This window comes from Diaporthe citri (genome assembly GCF_014595645.1).
Source record: "Diaporthe citri strain NFHF-8-4 chromosome Unknown scaffold_2, whole genome shotgun sequence".
NCBI classification, from domain to species: domain Eukaryota; kingdom Fungi; phylum Ascomycota; class Sordariomycetes; order Diaporthales; family Diaporthaceae; genus Diaporthe; species Diaporthe citri.
In genome coordinates this window covers 5,657,439-5,678,720 of record NW_025064847.1, presented here as the reverse complement: position 1 = coordinate 5,678,720, position 21,282 = coordinate 5,657,439, and the positions used below count along the sequence as shown (strand labels likewise).

The window sequence follows — 21,282 nt, the reverse complement described above, 5'->3', positions numbered from 1 at the left end:
AGATTGAGTAGCGCATGCTTCTTCTTTCAAGGATTTGAAGGTGGGAAGTACGAACTCGACACAACTGTTATCGATCCCTGCTGGCCACTGGGCTGGGTGATGACTTGGAATAGTAGCGTGTCAAATGCCAAGGAAAGGTGACCTTTGCAGGAAGCAATAACTAATTAGATAATTAGTTTCGCATTTCGGTCTGACGCCCCCCAAGTTGGACTTTCCCATATAAACCATCGTTTCAAGGCTAGCCCTAATTACAGCCTCCTACCAGGGGAGGGACTGCAGGCAACTCCTGCCTGCCATCGCCGATGTTCAACCGCAGAACAAAGCCAGGGGAGAATGATTTATTGCTCACGTGGGACGGCTAGAGATCAGCTACAGTAGTGTCGATTTTAAATCACACGTAGCACCCACCGTCAGCACCAGTCTTACGGTGAACCGTTGGCTGCTTATCTGTCGATCCACCAGCTGAAAAAAATATGTCAGCGTGTGCTCACGTCGCACTTGGCGCAGAGGCGAGCCCGGCGCGGAAAACAGCGGAGCACCAATAAATTAAGATGTAAGCACGCACATGGAGACACATCAGCAAGTCCCATCGCCGCTTGTAGACATCCGAAAAGTTGATACGGCTGAAGACCAGAATCCATATCGGAGGCAAAAGATTCGTGGGCCATGCCTCGACATGGAGAACCGGCTCATCACCGCCCAAGACTTCCGCGCCTGCTCGCCAGGCAGCAACATCCAGAGGACGACATGGGCCTCTCAGTGCGACTGGGAGCGCCACAAGGAGCGCATCGTCGACCTGTACAAGTTCCAGGATCACACCCTACGCAGTGTGATGCACACTATGCAGCATGAGCAAGGCTTTGTTGCAACGTAAGTGAGAGCCTACACGCACACGAGCCACACACACACACACAGCCCCTGGGGTACCGTTTTCACAGCCCCCCGCGTACTGACGACCAACAAAACCAACAGGCCCAAGATGTACAAGTACCACCTGCGCAAATGGGGCATCCAGAAGAACCTCCGCGCAAAGCAGGCCCGGGAGCTGCTGCAGCAGACCAGGCAGGGGGGCAGGCAGGCATCCGAGTACTCGATCGGGGGCATCAGGGTCGATCAGGAGCGGTTGCGCAACCTCCTCAAGCGGGCGTCCAAGTCGCGGCGCGGCGCAGCAGGGCCAACAGGTCACGGTGCAGCAGGGACACCGGTGACACCGGGGGCAGCCCTCCCCGGCAGCGAGAGCACGGCGTCGTCGTCGGCGCGGCCCTCGCCCTCGCCCTTAGCGACGGCGCGCCTCCGCCCTCCGCACCCCCAGCCGCAGCTGGAGCAGGTGCTGCACGCCCTGCGCGCCTACGTGAGCGGCAGCTTCGGCGCGGGCCGGTGGACGCGGTCGCACGTGCCCTGGCAGGACGGGCTCGTCGTCGCGGCGCACAACTGCGCGTGGTCGGCGGGGCGGCTGATGAACTCGGGCCACGTCGCGCCGGCCTTCCGGCTGCTGGGCATCTGCATGGACTCGTGCCGGCACCTGCTCGCCTCGGACACGCCTTACTTCCCCGTCGGCATCTACGCCGTGCTGTTCGAGTTCTCCAAGCGGCACGGGGTCCTCACCAAGGCCGTGCTGGCGTTCCTGCGGGACCTGGCTCTTGTCGTGTACGGGTCCCGGCGGCACCCCGTGTACGTCCTGTTCGAGGGGATGCGCCAGATGACCTCGGAGCAGCTGTGCCAGTGCGCGTGGGCCGTGTCGCAGTCGTACCAGCGGGCGCTTCTCAACGAGCTGGGTCCTGATTCCACCTCGGCGGCCCAGATGACGGCGTTGAACGGGCGCGGGACCAGCTGGGTCGCGGCGTACGGCTCGGTCGAGGACCTCAGCATCGAGAATGCGCTGCAGGAGAACCTCGAGGAAGTGTCGAGTGGAGACACGACGAGCTTTGAGGCGTTGGAAGCAAAGCTGAGGCTTGCGAACTTCATGCTGGACAGGGATCGGTACGGGGAGGCCCAGAACCTGGCGGAACAGGTCCTGTCCCAGGCACAGAGGAACGGCCCGGACGCGCAGGATGCCTACCTCCTGGACGACTGCTACCGTATCCTGTTTTGGATCTCAAGACACGAGGGGACGCCCGAGGAGACCAAGAGTGCCGCCAAGAGGTGGGTGGACATGTGCACGACGAGACTGGGCCGGTGGCACGAGCTGACGGTGGACGCGCTGGGCGAGGTCGCCGAGTACCACGGTGATATCGGAAACGCCGAAGAGGCGAGTAGGTTACGGCTGGAGCATGACTCCGCAATTAATGGCATGTGCGAGCGCCTGGAGCGTCTTGGGCTGGGCTATGAGGGTGCTACTCCCCAGAGACGGACAATGTTGTACGGGCGCACCTCCCAACAGGCAGGAACCTGCTAGGGATACCTGTTTGTAAGATATGCAGCATATGTAAACATTGGGCGTCAGCAATCTTACCACGTGAGATTCCATAGATCCAGCGCCATCGAAATGCTTCGTCAAACCAGATAAAGTAAGAATGTACCCATGCCCTCATGGACGCCGATCAACGCAGATGACGTCTACTGGGTTTGTGATGATCTATACTCTCATTTGCAATCAATCGTATCGTTTTGGCGCTAGTGACCTGCACACGACACACCTCATGTAAATCTATATGCACTTTATTTTTCAACTATTCTCACCTCTTATATAACGAATATAGCTTTAATTAAATAATAATTTATATTAAAAGAAAGCTACTTTTTTTTTAATTCTTTTAATATTTATTTAAAGAGGGCGGAGGAAATATTAAAGGTGTAAGGTGTGTTAATATTTAATTTTAAAAAAGATTTAAAATTTTTTAAGGGGGGTGTTTTTAGCCAGTTTAGGTATATATACCCTGCTTTCCTAATGACTTTTATAAAACTTATAAAATTCACCCCCCCTTTTAAATTAACTTTAAATCAAGCCATTTATAACTTTAATTTAAACATATTTCCCACCCTTAATACTTTTTCTACCCTCTTTAAATAAATATTAAAAGAATTAAAAAAAAAGCGGCTTTCTTTTAATATAGGTTATTATTTAATTAAAGCTATATTAAAAAACTTAAATGAAGTGCATATAGATTTACATGAGGTGTGTCGTGCAGGTTACTAGCGCCAAAACGATACGATTGATTGCAAATGAGAGTATTAAGGTTTATCTCCCCCTGTCCGAAGGAGTCGATAAAGCTCACCCTTGCAAGCTGGCCCCCATTGCCCGAATTGAACGAAATGGCTAATTTGCTCGCCAACAGAAGCCGCCGAGACTCTTTCTCCTGTAACACTTGAGCCTCGCACGATATCTGTTTTGAGGTGTATATCAGCTAAGGTTTTTTTTGAACTGATAGAAATTCGCACAAAATTCCACGTCTTTTGCGGCTGAGACCCATGTACGCCGACCCGATGGATGGCGCGCCGTGGCCTGACCGTTTCCGGCGTCCGGGCTTGCCCATCATTGAATTCGTAAACCGGGCCCTTCCCTTTCACAGTGTTGACAAAGGGATCGAAATCGTGAACTGAATTAACTCATCAAAGCTGGCTTCGCATTTCTTTTGTCATTGCTGATATGGCTTTAGAAGATTATGGATCATCAGTGGAGGAGGTACCAACATGTCAATGGCACCAGGGGTAGATGAGGTTGAGTAACGTTAGAATGCGGTGCCTCCCCAGGGAGCAGATCGATGGGTGCACACGTGCTTTTCTCGGTGCTGTGTGAAGAAGTCAGAACAAACTCATTTTCAATTCCACGATACACCCTTCGATGCTTTGATCATTAAGCCACATTGCCCAGGTTTCGATCACAATGACTTGAACTGGGCCGGAAATTGGGGTCATGCTCAGTCCGAACCTACATCGTGGTGTAGATCCAGTGGTAATCCGAGGGCGCCATAGAGAACGGCGTCTTTTCATCGGGGTCCGGGTATCTTCTCACCACCGGCTTCAGCTCCGATCAGTCTATAGTGTTCTAGCTGGAATATGGCGTGCCTGTGTTCCCACGCATGTTTGAAGCAGGCTGCAGATCCTACGTGCTGGTGATAGTGGCGAATGCATTTACAGCACGCATATAAGCTATGCAGTGACACCTGGCCCCCACCCCCTCCTTTTTTTTTTTCGCTTTTCCAAGCACACGGCGCAGGGGCAATCGCTATAAGTACCGAAAATCTGGGTACAGTACATATAGCTACATGTACGTCACGGAGGTCCTACCCAAACCTTGTCTAATTTAATGGCCCCCACCCTCCAAGCCATCGGAAATGCAGCGTGCGACACATAATAGCACCCATTCAAGACATTCTGAGACGATAGGATTGCGCGTTGGGCCTGTCATGGGGCTGAAGAGCTGCACTTCAACCAGAGGCCAAGAGCTCCAGTGCCATTTTAGCCCCCAAGCTTGTTGGTGACTGCTTCGATACACCTTCCAGCTTGTAGAGGTGCCAGTATTTCGGGTTTGCCTTGAGCCGCAAGACATGAAAATGAACACGGGCATGCTTCGAAAGAGCAGTGTTGCCCTGCAACTACTGTTCCTAAAATCTCACATGTTCATCCCAAGTGCTCGTCAACTGTCGTGAATCCTCAACTCTTAGGCATCAGTGTCCACTCAGCCCTTTCGATATGGACGAACCAATCGCAATCGTAGGTTCCGCCTGCCGCTTTCCCGGCTCGACAAATTCACCCTCACAGCTCTGGGAGTTGTTACAAAACCCACGAGATGTGATCCGTGAGTTTCCCAGTGACAGACTTAATCTCGGGAAATTCTATGATCCGGATGGCTCCCGTCCTGGCCACACAGATGTCAAGAACAATCAGTCCTACCTACTCTCGGAAGGCTGCCGCGTCTTCGACGCAGGCTTCTTCCGCATCAATAATAAGGAGGCGCACGGGATGGATCCGCAGCAGCGCATCCTTCTCGAGACCACTTATGAGGCGCTAGAAGCTGCCGGGTGGCCTCTAGAGCAAATCGAAGGATCGTCAACGGCGGTCTACGTCGGCGCCATGACAGCGGACTACAACGACTTGCAAATGCGAGACCCGGAGATTTTGCATGCGTACGCGGCGACCGGGTTGGCGCGAAGCATGCTTGCGAACAGGATCAGCTACTTCTTTGACCTTCGAGGACCTTCCGTCACTATCGACACAGCCTGTTCCAGCTCACTGGTCGCCTTGCACCACGCTGTCCAGGGCCTCCGAGCAGGCGATGCAGATTCGGCCATCGTCGCTGGAACGGCATTGCTGCTTGACCCCGGGACGTACATAGCCGAATCGAAACTGCATATGCTCTCGCCAGACGCACGCTCGCGCATGTGGGACCACAAGGCAAACGGCCGGGCGCGAGGAGAGGGCTGCGCAGCTGTGCTTCTCAAGCCGTTGATCCAGGCGCTGAGGGATCACGACGATATCGAGTGCGTCATACGTGAAACGTGCGTGGGGTCAGACGGTCGCACAAATGGCATCACAATGCCGAGCGCATCGGCGCAGAAACATCTCATTCAACAGACTTACAAGCGGGCTGGCCTGGACCTGGTGAGGGATCGTTGCCAGTACTTTGAGTGCCACGGAACAGGCACTCTGGCCGGTGACCCTGTTGAAGCCCAGGCTATCCAGGAGGCGTTCTTCTCGGGCGATCTCAACGATGGAGATCGAAATTCTCCGATGTACTGCGGATCGATCAAAACTGTCATCGGGCACCTGGAAGGATGCGCCGGTCTCGCCGGTATTCTCAAGGCCTCCTTGGCCATCCAGAACGGTGTGGTTCCGCCGAATATGCACTTCGAAAAGATACACCCGGCTGTCGAGCCTTATTATGACCACCTCTGTGTCCCAACTTCCTTGATTCCGTGGCCGGCAACGCACGGGGAGGTACGGCGCGCCAGCGTCAACAGCTTCGGGTTTGGAGGAACGAACGCTCACGCCATCCTCGAAAGCCCACCAGCAGACCTCCCATCCAAGGAGAATTCAATCGACGATACCGAGAAGCTGATTTACCCATTTGTGTTCTCGGCGAAGAGTCGGTCCTCTCTGGTCGCTTCTCTGCGTCGTATGGCCACACACATCAGCCATAACCCGAAGCTAGATCTCGACGCCCTGGGGTGGACGTTGCTTGACCGGCGGACAGCACACTCATTGCGAATTTCGATCCAAGCTCCGGATCGCAACAGTCTAATCTGTGCCTTGGAAAATCAGCTTCGTATAGCCGATGGTAACCCTGGCACAGCCTTTGGCATCCGGGTGCCAACTGCCGACCCTGGACGGCGGCAAAAGCTGCTTGGGGTCTTTACTGGACAGGTATGATGATGCCTTCACCTCTGACCATTTCAGTTTCTTGGGCTTACAATTTAATCTCATGAGCCTACAGGGTGCGCAATGGGCAGCCATGGGCCGTGAGCTCGTGGTGCACTGCCCCCTCTTCCGTGCCACATTAGAACGGTGCGAGAGAGCCCTCGGGGCACTTCCGGATGGACCTCCCTGGTCACTTATGAGCGAGCTGGCTGCGGAGAGCGGAAACTCTCGCATTTCACAAGCCGAGATCTCTCAGCCACTCCTAACCGCCTTGCAAATTGCTCTTGTCGACCTCTTGCAAGCCTCTGGTGTCGATTTCGACGCTGTCGTGGGCCACTCTTCCGGTGAGATTGGGGCGGCATACGCAGTGGGCATTCTCACTGCACGAGACGCAATCGGTATCGCATATTACCGGGGTCTGGTCGTCAAGGAGCTGAGTCTGGGTTCCAAAAACAAACAAGGAGCTATGATGGCCGTCGGGATTTCTCTCCAGAACGCAGAGACATTTTGCTCACAATCCCAGTTCGCTGGTACGGTGACGGTGGCAGCCAGTAATGCGCCTTCCACTGTCACTTTGTCTGGAGATTTGGATGCCATCCACGAAGCAAAGGCGATTTTCGATGGTGAAGGGGTGTTTACCAGGCTGTTGAAAGTCGACACTGCCTACCATTCACACCACATGCTACCCTGCGAAGAAGCATATACCAGATATCTGGAGGCCATGGACATCAAACCACAAGCTCAACGCAAAGGCTCTGTCTGGCTCTCCAGTGTACAGGGTCATGAGGGTCATAATGAACGCGATTTTGAAACACTGAAGGCGCGTTACTGGGTGGAGAACATGGTCAGGACGGTCATGTTCTCACAGGTACTGCAGGCGACAGTTGCCAAATGTGGTGCGTTTGCTGCAGCGATAGAAGTGGGACCACATCCTGCCTTGCAGAACCCAGTAGGCCAGACCCTGAAGGCCCTAGACAACATGACGATACCGTACCAAGGCTGCTTGCAGCGTGGGCAGAGTGACATCGAAAGCCTGTCCTCAGCCCTGGGGATGCTTTGGTGTCATATCGTGCCGTGCCCCGTCAACTTCGAAGGCTGGCGCAATGCTTTCCACCGACGCGCTCGGCCAAGGGTATTGAAGGGTCTCCCCTCATACGCATGGGATCATGACACAGCATACTGGCACGAGTCTCGCATCTCGAGCGAGCTTCGACTCGGGACTACACATTCCCATGAACTTCTTGGCCGGTTGAACCAGAACTCGGCGAGCGAGATGACATGGCGCAATGTCTTCCGACAAGGCGACATACCGTGGCTATGCGGGCACAGATTCCAGGGCGAAGTGGTGTTCCCGGGCGCTGGATATGTCAGCATGGCAGTCCAGGCTGCTCAGCAGTTTGTCCGCGGCCGTTCTTTCAAGACACTAGAACTTCATGACGTGAATATCGCCAAAGCTTTGGTCGTAGGCGAGGACGGCGCGACTGTCGAGACGATTTTCACAGTCAGGAGTCGCCGCAACCCACTCGACGCGCCCAATGATTCAGTTCTTGAAGCCGACTTTGCGTGTCAAAGTTGTATCGATGGTCGCAAGTTGGACAAGAACTGCGAGGGACGCTTGCTCATCCACCTGGGTGAGAGCATGGCGGGCGAGCACCTGCAGTGGTCACCCTGCGATGATGAGCTGCCGCCCCTTGACGTCGAACGTTTTCACGCCGTGCTCGCTTCCCTTGGCATCACATACAGTGGCCCATTCCGGGCTTTTAAATCGATCAATCGCATCTGGGGCGTTGCTCAAGCGACTGCATCATGGGAAGCGGGTGAGCTGGACCCGAATTACTCTCTAAACCCCGCTGTACTCGACGTCGCATTCCAGACAGCCTTTGCGACATTTTCCTCTATAGCCGACAAGTCCATGGCGACCACATTTCTCCCGGCTGGGCTCAGGCGTGCTGTCATTGTCCCAAATCAGCGATTTGTGGGCGCTGCCGGTCACACGGAGGTCGGCATCGACGCTCACCTTGTTCATTGCAGCTCAAACGCGGCCGATATAGATATCAATGTTTTCGACCCAACGCTCTCAACCGTTGGCATTCAAATTGATGGCTTGATGCTTCACGCCATCTCGGAGCCTCAGGCTTCTGATGACCGACTTATATTTGCCAAGACCATGTGGGCCCCCGACGTTACCTGCGGGTTTCCTGGCCCGTCGCCGGCTCCAACGTCGTCGAATGAGCTTCAACGCATAGAGTGTGCGGAACGAACTGCTCTCTTCTTTTTGCACAATCTGGAGAGGGAGATCAGGCCGGAAGAGATTGCACGGCTGAAGTGGCATCACCAAGCTCTACTACGTGGTATCAAGGTGCTCTTGGATCCTGTTCGACAAGGGCGCCACGGCCTCCTTAAGAAGGAGTGGCTCGGGGATAGCTGGGATGACATCCAGGATATCACACGACATTTTCCCGACAGCGTTGAAATCGCCTTGCTTAAGGCCGTGGGCGAAAAATTGCCTTCTGTGTTGCGGGACGAGTCAGAATTGCTTGAACACATGCTTGAGGATGATCTGCTGGGCCGCCTTTACAGCGAGGGCCGGGGGTTCGCAGCGTGCAATGAGTACGTCGCCAACTTCATGCACACTATCAGCCACAAGTATCCGCGCCTGAACATTTTGGAAATCGGAGCTGGGACTGGTGGGACGACCTCCAAAGTGCTGGACACGATTGGCGATGCACACGCCACCTACACCTACACCGATATCTCCGCTGGCTTCTTTGAGAAGGCTGCCCTGAAGTTCGGTGATCGGAACCGGAATATGACTTTCAAAACACTCAACATCGAGTCATCTCCCGCTGACCAGGGCTTCGCCCCAGCATCGTATGACGTCGTTATTGCCGCGAATGTGCTCCACGCGACTCGTTGTCTTGCCCAGACAGTGCAACATGTCAGATCGCTATTGCGCCCTGGGGGTTTCCTAGTCGCGGTTGAGGTGACGGGCACTATGCTACGTGAGACTGGCCTGATGGGTGGCCTGGAGGGGTGGTGGTTGGGCACCGACGAAGGGCGGTTCCCATCCCCCGGCATATCTGCAACGGCGTGGGACGAGCTCTTGCGCAAGTGTGGATTCTCTGGGATCGACACCATCGCCTACGACCAAGCGGATGTCTCCAGACACAACTGTTCTGCTTTTGTTACGCAGGCAGTGGATGACAGAATTTCACTCTTGCGTGAACCATTGGCCCCAGCCAATTTGTGCTCTGTTCCTGAAGCACAGATTCTCATCATCGGAGGACGAACGCCGGCTGTTTCCCAGGCCGTAAACCAAATACAACAGTTGCTGCAGGCCTGGACACCACATATTTCGTCTTGTGCAAGTCTTGAAGAGGTCGATCTGCGTCGTATCGGGCCCGAAACCAACTTGCTTTCCCTAGTGGAACTCGACGGGGCAATATTTGCTACGCCTCTGAGCTCGGCAAAACTCGAGATCTTGCAAGAGCTCCTTGGGAACGTATCAAAGGTGTTGTGGGTTACATGTGGCGGCCTCACCAACGACCCCTATCAAAGCATGATGACCGGCATTGGCCGTTCTCTGTCTCACGAGCTGCCGCATGTGCAGATGCAATTCCTTGACTTTGATGAACCTTCCTCGTGGGACATGAATACGGTGTCAAACTACTTTCTCCGGCTCATCTTCCTCGCACTTCCTCAGTTCAAGGACCCCGAATACAAGCACATCTGGACACAAGAGCCAGAAATAGAGGTGAAGGGAGGAAAAGCTCTTATCCCACGCCTTATTCCTGACCAGGATGCGAATGAACGCCTAAATTCTGGGCGGCGGAGAGTCAAGAGGCTCGTGAAGCCCTCGGAAAGAATCGTCATCTCTTACGCATCTTCACCGCCCAGTCTTGAGGAGGACATTTGCCATGGAACTCCCCAGAATACCGTTCAGATAGATGTTGAGCTCTCGGTGCCCATGCACTCCCGTGGGGAGAATCCACGCTTCTTATGCTTCGGGCGAGTCCAAGGAACTTGCACAGACGGGCTGGCACTGGTAGATGTCAACTCTTCAGTGGCCGTGGTAGACACACGTCGAATCTCCCAAATTTCATCGACGAGCGGTTTCGATCGATGCGATGCAAAAGACTTGGTGGAGATTGGGGCCTATCTTATTGCCTCGCATGTCGTCTCGCACAGCCCAAAGCACGGCAAAATACTGCTGCACGAACCAACGGAAAGTATTGCGGCAGCAGTCACCAAGTTGTTGGAAGGAAGGGGTCAAACCTCGCGTGCCGAATTTATCACAGCGATTCCCAAGTCAACACGTCCTGGTTGGAAATTTGTGCATCCCCTTGCGCAGCCCAGGACCATTCGACCTCTCATACCACTCAACACAACTGCCATATGGCGCTTCTCTCATGTCGAGGGCAACAATATCTTGACATTCCTCCCAAAGGGTTGCATGAATCGACGGTTCGAGCCTGACATGATCACTGGAGACAGCGAGGACATCGCTTCTGCACTCGAATTGACCCGGTCTGCCAGCTTCGATTTTGTGCCATCAATTACCAGCATCTATGACCTTTGTTCCATTGATATGGAGGAGGATCGTCTCACCAATGTAATACAATGGCACCGAGAAAGGCCCTTGAGCGTCATTATTCCGCCCACTGACGGCATGAATATCTTTCAGCCGGACCGGACATACCTTTTGGTTGGAATGACGGGCGAGTTGGGCCAGTCACTCTCCAGGTTCATGGTCTCAAGAGGTGCTCGACATATCGTGCTCGCCAGTCGGAATCCCCAGACCGGTCAAAAATGGATTGGCAATCTGCGCAAGTCGGGCGTTGATATCTGCACAGTCAGAATGGACGTTACTGACCCGCAACAAGTCCACAATACAGTCACTACAATACGAAAGACCATGCCAAAGGTTGCCGGGGTAGCAAATGCTGCGTTTGTGCTAGAGGACTCACTCTTCGTGAACGCAACTATTGAGAGCGTTGAAAGGCAGCTAGGTGCCAAAGTTGATGGCACCATTCACCTTGACAAAGAGTTTGCACAGGATCCCCTAGACTTTTTCGTCCTGTTTTCTTCGTTGGGTACTGTGTATGGCAATCCAGGTCAGGCCGTCTATCACGCCACCAACATGTTCATGACCACATTCGCGGCAAGGCGCCAGGCCAGAGGCCAAGCAGCATCTGTAATCAACATCGGGATGATATCGGACGTCGGATACGTCGCGAAAAGTGAGCGAGCCAACACACACATCGAACGACACTTGCGATCACGGTTCTACACACCGCTGTCTGAAAGTGAATTCCACAACATGTTCGTCCAGGCTATCCAACGCGGACGCACGGGTTCGTTGGATGAGCAACTGACCATGGGGATTGAACAATTCGTTGATGACCCAGACGCTAAAGAGAGACCTCCGTGGTACAGCAACCCGCGGTTCTCACACATGGTGATTCCGCCAGCTCCTCGTGGTGGGGCAGCGCCGCAGTCGGGCACATCACAGAGTTGGCGTCAGCGGCTCGAACAGGCTGATTCTGAGATCGAAGCTGCCGATGCATTCCAAAACCTGTTCTGCAAGAAATTGGAATCGATGACACAAACACCGGCGGCTTCCATTGATGTGGCGAGTCCCCTGTCCGATTTGGGACTCGACTCGCTTCTGGCCGTCGAAATTAGGACTTGGCTTCTTGCTGAGGTCGGTGTGGAAGCTCCTCTGCTGGGGATTCTAGGTGGCGAATCTATACTGTCCATCACGCCGAAGGTTGTGCAGAGGTACGCCAGGGAAGGTGTGGAAGTGCTTGAGACAGGTTCCCTGAGAGAACCCAGTCCTTCTGCAGCGCCTGTTGAGGAAAGTCAGCCGGATGCTAATGAGCTCTACTCGGAGGTTTGGCAAAGCCAGATCAAAGCCTCTGGCGACGAGATTTCTCCCAAGGACGAAGCATTGTACTACAGCAAGAGTAACATAGACAGTGTTCCTACGCCCTCAGAGACAACCTCGCCCTCGGAACGCTCTGTGTCGACAAGCATGACGACCGAGGCCCCAACGATCCGATCCCAGGAGGAATCTCTACTGCCTAGTCTGAGGGACCTTGATTACGGTTCAGCAAGGCAAGGATCCGGGGTATACACGGACACAGCCCGGGCGTCATTCGCACAAATCGGTCTTCATTTTCTCGACACCTTCCTGGACACTTCTACCACGTTTAACGTCACGGCACAGTACGCCATTGAAGGGCCTCTCAATGTCGGTAGATTTTCGAGGGCGCTAGACAAGACACTCAGCCAGCACGATGCTTACAGAACCTGCTTCTTTACCGAGCCAGGAACCGCCGAGTTGCGGCAAGGGCTCCTGCCAAGCGTCAACGGCGCCGTCTTCACACACCTAAACTCCACAAACAGAGACCTTGTGCAAGACATTTTTGGCGAGCTTTCAGAATACCAATGGGACTTGGAGAATGGGCACACATTCCGCGCCATTATAGTAACGCACACTCCGGAATCACACAGCTTGCTTGTCGGCTGCCACCACATCATAATGGACGGCGTCAGCTGGCACATTCTGCTTCGGGACTTGGACCGCGCATACCGGATGTCGCCTCTGGACAAACCTCCCAGCTCATACCTGGACTTTTCTCGCGAGCAAGTTGAGGCACTCCAGGGTGGCTCGTGGGAGGAATCTACGACATATTGGCAGCAGCAGCTGGATCCTCTTCCCGGCGTCCTCCCGCTGCTGCCGCTTGCACGGCAACGACACAGACTGCCCCAGCGAGCATACAAGAGCCACATTGTCCAGCGCGAACTAAGTCCTAGTGTTGCTGAGGGTATCAAACTTGCCGGTCGGTCATGCCGAGCAACACCTATGCACTTCTACCTCGCCGTGATCCAGACCGTCTTCGCAAACATGCTGGAGCTGACGGACATGTGTATCGGCATCGCACATACCGGGAGACCGGAAAGGCATCAATCGGACACCATCGGGCACTTCACCAATCTGCTACCCATGCGCTTCCGAATCGACCGAGAGGCTTCCTTCGCCGAGCTGTTGTCGGCCACGTCGGGGGTGGTGTTGGACGGTCTATCGCACGCAGATGTACCCTTTGACCATATCCTGGAGCGCTTGGGCATGCACCGCTCTGTGTCTCACACGCCTTTGTTTCAGGTCGCTTTCAACTATCGCGTTGGCGACTTGCTGCAGCGCGACCTTGGGAATTGTTCTCTGACACTGGCTCGCTACAATGATGCCAAAGTGACCTATGACGTGACTTTCACAGTGACCCAGACCTCAGACGGCGGGCAGCTGCTAGAAGTCGGCTGTAATGCCTACCTCTATTCTCAGGCGGCGACTGAGAGTATCGCGGGGGCCTATGTTGACCTGCTTCAGTCTTTGGCAGCGGACCAGTCGCGGAAGCTCAAGAACTGTCTGCCACGTCAAGATGTGTTGGCAGAGCGAGAATGTCCACCTGGAGTTAATACGCACGTTCAAGATCCCTGGCCGGAAACTCTGACGGGGAGGTTTCAACAAGTTTGCGCCTCCTTCCCCGGCTCCGTCGCCCTCTCGGACGCAAGTAGTTCGCTCACATACCACCAACTGGCTTGTCGAGTCGGGCAAATAGCTGCGGCCTTGGTCTGCGAGACCGGCGTCAAGCGCGGTGCGCGAGTGGCTGTTCTATGTGAGCCCAGCGTCGATATGTACGCGGCCCTCCTCGGAGTCCTACACGTTGGAGGTATCTACTTTCCCCTCGACCCTAGTCTTCCCATGGCACGGATTCACTCAATGACAGATGCCTGCTCTCCTTCTCTGCTGCTGTTCCACGGTTCCACAGCTGAGCGTGCAAGGCAAATTGGGAACCATATTCCCACGCTTGACGTATCTTTCTTGCAAGAGTCTAGATCCAGCCATGAAATCCCCCAGCCAGTGGCCGAGGACGAGGCCTTCCTGCTATTCACGAGCGGATCCACGGGCGTGCCCAAGGGAATCCGGCTGACACAGAGCGGAATGATGAACTACGCGGCGGGCAAGAAGAACGCCCTGGCGCTAGGGCCGGGCCTCAAGGTGCTCCAGCAGAGCTCTGCGGGGTTCGACATGTCGATTGCCCAGGTGGTGAACGCCTTTGCCAACGGAGGGACGCTCGTTGTCGCCCCGGCGCGCTGCCGCGGCGACCCCGTGGCCATCGCGAACCTGATGGCGCGGGAGCATGTGAGCTTCACCGTCTGCACGCCGTCTGAGTATTTGCTGCTTGCGACTCACGCGGCGGATGCACTCCAGAGATGTGCCGCGTGGAGGCATGCGTGTTCAGGTGGTGAGGTTCTGACTGATGGGGTCATCAGTGCTTTCCAAAGGCTGGGCCTTGCGAGTCTGACACTGACAGATTGTTACGGCCCTTCTGAGGTCTCGTGCGCCGTAACTCTCCGATCTGAGTTGGTCTCGAAACCCATTCAGGAGGCCTCGGTCGGCAGGCCTATCTCTAACACGGCCGTATATATCCTGGATGAACACGGACAGGCATTGCCGGCTGGGTACCCCGGTGAAATCTGCGTCGGTGGCCGTGGTGTTGCGAGAGGTTACCTTGACGAAGAACAAAGCGCGGCCAAGTTTCTTCGCGATCCTTTCGTTGCAGCCGACACCGTTGACCGAGGATTCGGTGTTATGTACAGGACAGGTGACAAGGGCTGTCTGCGTCAAGATGGGTCTCTTGTGTTTCTGGGCCGTGTCTCCGGAGACACGATGGTCAAGCTTCGCGGCTTCCGCGTCGAGCTTGACGAGGTGGCCGTTGCACTTCTTCAAGCTGCACGAGGCGGGCTTTCTGATGCTGTGGTCGGTGTCCGGGGTAACCCGCAGTTCCTCGTCGCATACGTTGTCAAGTCACGGGATCACGATCTGAAGCAGTTCGAACTCGATAGACTGTGTGCCGATCTTCCATTGCCTCGCTATATGATACCCTCTGTTATCATGCAAGTGGAGCGCTTGCCGACAACATTGAACGGCAAAGTAGACCGGAACGCCCTTGAAGACATTGCATTATCAGGACCCAGTCTCGAATCTGCAGACAGTGAGGAGCCATCTTTGACCATGGCCGAAGGAGAACTGCGACTACTCTGGCTTGATGTCCTGGGCGAGGCCGCGGGGGCCAGCCGCATCGTGGCTGGTACTGACTTCTTCATGGTAGGCGGAAGCTCCCTGCTCCTGGTCCGCTTACAGAATGCTCTGAGCGAGAAAATGGGCGTTCGCATCCCGCTTCACGAGTTGTATCAAAACAGCACGCTACGCTCAATGGCCGTGGCAGCTAGCGAGCAACGAGGCCGGGTCGTTGCCGACACGGTTGACTGGACCGGCGAGACGAGCATTCCCGCACATATCGTCGACGAGATTCCCCAAGACGCAGTATCTCCTGCTCCACGAGGAGCTGAACGTCATGTGCTACTGACCGGAGCAACAGGGTTTCTGGGCTCTGAGATTCTAAAGGCCTTGCTCGCCGATGCCAGTGTCGCAATGGTCCACTGCGTTGCGGTGCCGGCTGATAAACAACACAACATCTCTTCCGCCGCAAGAGTCAAGATTTACAACGGCAGCCTGACCAGCCCTACACTCGGCCTTTCCCAACTTGAGCTCTCACAGTTGCAACCCCTGATCGACCAGATAATCCATGCCGGCTCACAAGGGCACTGTCTGAACAACTACTCGACCGTGCGAACAGCAAACTACATCTCCACCCAGTTCCTCACCCGCCTCGCCCTCCCGCGCCGCGTGCCGTTACACTTCGTATCATCACCCCGCGTCATCCTCCTCTCCCAGTCCGTAGAGTCGCCCCCGGCCTCCATGGCCGCGCACCCGCCGCCCCGGGACGGCTCCCAGGGCTTCACCGCCTCCAAGTGGGCCAGCGAGTGCTTCCTCGAGGCCGTCTCGCGCCGCGCCCGCGACCTCCCCGTCGTCGTGCACCGGCCGTGCTCCGTCGTGGGATCGCTGGCGCCCGCCGACGACGCCCTGAACGCGGTGGTGCGCTACTCGCGCCTGGGCCGCCGCGTGCCGGACGTGCCGGGCGCCGAGGGCTTCTTCGACTTCAGGGACGCGGCGGAGGTGGCGGCCGAGATTGTTGGGGGACCTGTGTATCCCTCGACCCCGGAAGGCGACATGGCTGGCACCGCTGGTCGCACTCAGTGCCTGCTGTCGTTCCGCCACTACAGCTCTGGTGTCAAGGTCCCATTTTGTGATTTGGGGAGCCGGATGGAGGCGCTCTACGGGGGCAGTTTCGAGACGGTTCCCATGGCGGAATGGATCGATACTGCAGCTCGACTTGGTATTGAGAGCGTGATTGTGAGCTACCTGAAGGCGAACATGGCTGGGACGGCGAGGCTTACGTTCCCTTACATGGGGGCATCGTGAGGATGGTTGCCCTGGTGCCCAGCTGGTGATGATTTTCAGCGGCAAAGTCAATATCTCACTGTGATTTTTCAATCGTAATGCATTATCAAAATGTTCTAATTTAACCAATTGGAAAGATGATAAAGCACTGTAGGCTCCTCTGATAGTATGACTGACTGCTTGCGATATCATGCGATTGTGTCTATCACCCGCTCAACTGGACGAAAGTCCGCGGACCCTCAGACTTCCACAAGCCTGAGATATGTTTGCTTCGCCCGATGTGTGTTCACGTCGTTCCCCTGGAATGACGACAGATTTGGGGGTGTTGTTTGTAGCTCAAAAGCCCATACGATCAACGTGATGATAACTCGCAACTCCAGGGTTGCGAGCCTAATGCCTAAGGGTGAAATAAAGCATCAGAATGGTTCCCACTTCACAAGAGATGAAAGGAGGGCATAAAAGCGTCCCATTCTCGAGTGAAACCACCTACCGAAGCATCCACGCAGACCCGCTCCGTAGGGCAGTACAGGTCCGGCAAAGGGGTTAAACCTCTCATGTCCGCCCTGGTCCTGGACAAGGAATCGTTTTGGCACGAATCGATTGACATCGTCGTCATTCCAGGTGCCATACCGATCTTTCGTCGCCCGGCTCGTCTCACTGCGTGCTGACTCGTCGACAGGAAGAGCTGGGCCTTGAAAGCTGGGCCCGTTTACCATCATGAAAACGTCAGTGCCCTTGGGGATTTTGTGTCCGAGTACCGTGGCATCCCGTGTCGCGCGGCGAATCATTGTCGGGATTGCTGCACCCAGACGGTGATTCTCTTCGATGAATGCATCTAGGTAGGGCACAGATGTTTCAACGATCTCGCGGGCCGTCGGAAGGCGATTTGTCTTGACGGCGTCCGGGTACGCGGAGCGCAAGGCTAAGCGAAGCTCCTGCTGCACATCTTGGTGTTCGGTCAGGTTCTTGACGGCCCAGCATATCGTAGTGGACGTGGTCTCGTGACCAGCAAGGTAAAAACCTAGAAGCTCGTCCCGAATCGCTGGTGTGTCGTATTGGAATGGACGGTTCTGCTTCTTGGCCTGCTGTGCCTCTCGTAGGACCATCAGATCTGCCGCACACTTGGCCTTTTCTACTTGAAATTCTCCGGACTGAACTGTGGAGACTCGGCTCCAAGCACCCCGTAAAACTCCGTTGACTGCATGGTACGTATACCGTCTAGCAGCGACGAGCGAGGGGAAGAACTTCAGCACGAAGTTCATGGTCATCTTTGGCCAAGGAGAACTCATCCCAATTTGGATACTGTTTACCAATTCACGAACGGCAGTGTAGGCCCGATGTTCTTGCGCTGAGGGGAAAATAACTGGTGAATCGAGATCGGCAGAGACCGCGATATTGTCGAGTCCCGACAGAAGAGCCTCCTGGGCTATATTAAGGCCGAGCTCCAACCCCAGGCTGACAAGGAATATTGCGTCCACAACCCCCCGAATGATGTCCACGTCAGCTTGGAATGGCCTGCCTTGAGAAAGTCGTATCTTTTCGCGCCACAGCTTCACCAGGTCATGAGTTGCCGCGTGAAGGCCTGGAGCGGCCACGTTGTTGAGAAAGGCTGGAGACATGGTGTCTTTGAGAAGATTACGGTTCGCGCGGAATTGGTCGTTACTCTGCATCTACAGGACAGTGAACAGTCGTTAGAAAACATGAGCGCTTGGCCGAAGTAAATTGTTCTCGGAAATTAGTTTGGGAACTTGACCTACCCAAACGTGGTTTCCGGGTAGGAGAGGACCAAAAACGTCACCAAGCCATGTGGAGCGATCGAATTCGCCCTGGCGCATGGATTGGATATCTTGGTTTTCTCGAAAGTCCGTGACTACGACCCATGGTTTACTGAAAGGACCTTTCATAAACAATTGGAAGACGGGCGAGTCCAGTTCCAAAGCACGCTGTTTGACGAAGCTCCACATTTCGCCCGTCTCCTTGCGCCACCTGAGAAACTGTATTTAGTGTTAGCTAGATCACTTGTGGCTTCCAAGTGCCGAGACAGTCTCCTCACTTCAGGAACGTCCCCCAGAATCCTTCGTGCGCTTCCAACATTGTAAGGTATGCCAGGAATGGGCCTGGGGAAGAGACGGCGATACGTCCAAAACAATATGGTAGCCAGTAGGATGGCGCCCGTGGTCCGTGGCAACAGGGCCGTCAACGAGTGAGGTCCCATGAGCATTTCATTGAACTTTTCCATGATTACTGGTATTATAGAATCATCCGTTCTAAGAATCTGAGCAATCTGAACACGACTTCAATTGAAATGATAGAGGCAGCTGCCGGCCAGCCACCAGACGTCTGCGCACATTCAGTGCGTCTCAGCAGCCTGGCGCGTAGAGCATGTCCTACTTTCTCAGCCCCCACAACCCCGCTCCCAGATCAGCGACAGTTGAACGCTGTGCAACATTCAAAACTTGGCAACGTGCTGCAGGCTCTGAGGCTCCATGCAATGCGACACCACTGTTGGGGGCTGAATGACCAGGCTCTGAAGAAACTATTTGTACACAGTATGTACATGTACATAGTCCACAATCACAACGAAAAGCAAGAGAACAGGCTAACTGCTGACGATTTCGCTGGGCATCGAAAGATCTTTGTTGGAATGGGCAAGTTAAAAAAAGGGAGGGGGGTGGAGTCGGTCCGATGATATTGGCGCTCGTCAGGCAACGAGCTCTGGTTGGCAATGCCTGCAAAGATATCACTGCCTTCGATAGCATCACACGAGGACTTCCGGACGTCCGGTAGAAAATTCATTCACAAAAATACACAGCACGGAACGTTTATTCCTTCTCATTAGTTCGTTGCAGATCAGGCTGACGTTTGAATCAAGTGTCCTTATCACCCCTATGACAAAAGCTTAGTAGCCAGATCAAGCCATTAGAATAATGTTGTTGACACATACAAGCATCCTTGGGCTTTTTTTGCTTGCTATTATCTGCTGGGCAGGCCGCGCATGGATTCATATCATTCGTTATAAGCAAAAACAGGCTCAGCTGGGCTGCCCCCCGCTGAGACGGTATCCGGGATGGGACAAAGTCCTGGGCCTTGACTACGTCTACGCGATGATGAAGGCGCTCAAGGAGAACCGTTTTCTCGACTTTCAGGACCACACATACTCAATAGGTGGCTCTAAAAGCCAGGCGTGGACGGCAAACTTTCTGGGCAACCGCATGGTGTATAGCTCTGCGTCCGAGAACCTGAAGGCCCTGTCGACGTCGCACCGGGACTGTTTTGCAATCGAGCCCATCCGCGTAGGCAACGGTGCCGTCACACCCTTTACCGGCCGCGGTGTAAGCCTGTCCGATGGCAAGAAGTGGCAGGTGAGCCGGGAGCTCGTGATGCCCTACTTCGACCGCGCCGCATTTTCGAACCTGGAGCGTCTGGGCGGGCATGTGGACCGCTTACTGGGAAAGATCCCAAGGGATGGGTCAACTGTTGATATGCAGCCATTGTTGCAGCGGTGGGTACGTGGGATCATGTTGAAAACTTGGCAATTCCCAGTCTGCCTCCATGAGAATCCCAAATAACAGGCTTTGTTCTCCCCAGTTTCTTGATACCGCAACCGACTTTCTCTTCGGCGAGACTGTCAACTCGCTAGATAATCCGGAGATGAGCTGGCCACACATAGAAATGCTCAAAGTGCATGCCGGCCTGCGTACTCGGTTACAGCTTAGTTCTTTTGTCTTCTTACATCGTGACAAAGACTGGCTCCGTGCTTGCAAGAGAATTCATGGCTTCCTCGATAGTTATATCGACAAGGCGTACAGCCAGCTTGATGAAGAACGAAAAAGCGGCAAGCCTGCTACGTACAGTGACGGTCGACCTCGGAACGACTTCCTTTGGACCATCGCCCGCCACATCCCTGACAAACTCGAGCTGCGAACGCAACTAACTGGAGTGTGGATCCCATCGAACGAGACAACGTCGATATTGATCAGCAATACCATATTTGCCCTCTCGCTCAATCCCCGTGTGGTCGAGAAGCTCAGAGAAGAGATTCTTCGCTGCCGAGATCAACCTTTGACATTCGAGCGCCTACGGTCATTGGAGTATCTCAGATGGATCATCAATGAGAGTGAGTCGGAACCCTCTCCCGTCAAATCTGTGAAAATACCTTCTCAACAAATTCCCAACTAGGCCACCGTCTCTACCCAGTCAGCCTGCAAACAGTCCGGTACTGCGTCAAAGACACCGTCCTGCCCAGAGGGGGCGGTCCTGACGGCAGCGATCCTATCTTCTGCGCGAAGGGGGATATCGTGCACTGCAACCGCTACCTCATGCACCGCGACCCCAACATCTGGGGTGCCGACGCTGGCGATTTCCGCCCGGAGCGGTGGGCGCAGGCACGGCCGCTCTGGAACTTCGCGCCCTTCGGGGGAGGGCCGCGCATCTGCCCCGCCAGCATCATGGTCGATACCGAGTGCGCGTATACTATATTCCGAATCTTCCAGGAATTTGCGGCTGTCGAGTCCAGGGACAGTGAGCGATATACGGCAGTCATGCGTGTTGGGCCATCGAACAAGAACGGCTGTAAGGTTGCGTTTGTGCCAGCTTAATAGCAGGGCTGCTAGCCG

The 21,282-nt window shown here is 54.7% G+C and overlaps 4 protein-coding genes across 4 annotated transcripts; 3 read left to right on the top strand and 1 right to left on the bottom strand.

The window, feature by feature from the left end:
* Positions 1-676: 676 nt before the first annotated feature.
* INS49_007109 (uncharacterized protein) lies at positions 677-2,395 on the top strand (the record flags this gene model as incomplete). The annotated part of the gene is made up of 2 exons (XM_043167874.1): positions 677-870; positions 973-2,395. The coding sequence occupies 2 exons, from the start codon at positions 677-679 to the stop codon at positions 2,393-2,395; spliced, it is 1,617 nt and encodes a 538-aa protein (XP_043029018.1).
* A 2,237-nt stretch (positions 2,396-4,632) lies between these two features.
* INS49_007108 (uncharacterized protein) lies at positions 4,633-16,687 on the top strand (the record flags this gene model as incomplete). The annotated part of the gene is made up of 6 exons (XM_043167873.1): positions 4,633-4,653; positions 4,702-4,738; positions 4,811-6,303; positions 6,374-9,168; positions 9,667-10,051; positions 10,649-16,687. 6 exons carry the CDS (start codon positions 4,633-4,635, stop codon positions 16,685-16,687), a joined length of 10,770 nt encoding a protein of 3,589 aa, XP_043029017.1.
* Positions 16,688-16,905: 218 nt separating this feature from the next.
* INS49_007107 (uncharacterized protein) lies at positions 16,906-18,760 on the bottom strand (the record flags this gene model as incomplete). The annotated part of the gene is made up of 4 exons (XM_043167872.1): positions 16,906-17,063; positions 17,157-18,336; positions 18,424-18,652; positions 18,720-18,760. 4 exons carry the CDS (start codon positions 18,758-18,760, stop codon positions 16,906-16,908), a joined length of 1,608 nt encoding a protein of 535 aa, XP_043029016.1.
* Positions 18,761-19,773: 1,013 nt separating this feature from the next.
* INS49_007106 (uncharacterized protein) lies at positions 19,774-21,264 on the top strand (the record flags this gene model as incomplete). The annotated part of the gene is made up of 3 exons (XM_043167871.1): positions 19,774-20,172; positions 20,255-20,783; positions 20,846-21,264. The coding sequence occupies 3 exons, from the start codon at positions 19,774-19,776 to the stop codon at positions 21,262-21,264; spliced, it is 1,347 nt and encodes a 448-aa protein (XP_043029015.1).
* Between the last annotated feature and the right edge of the window lie 18 nt (positions 21,265-21,282).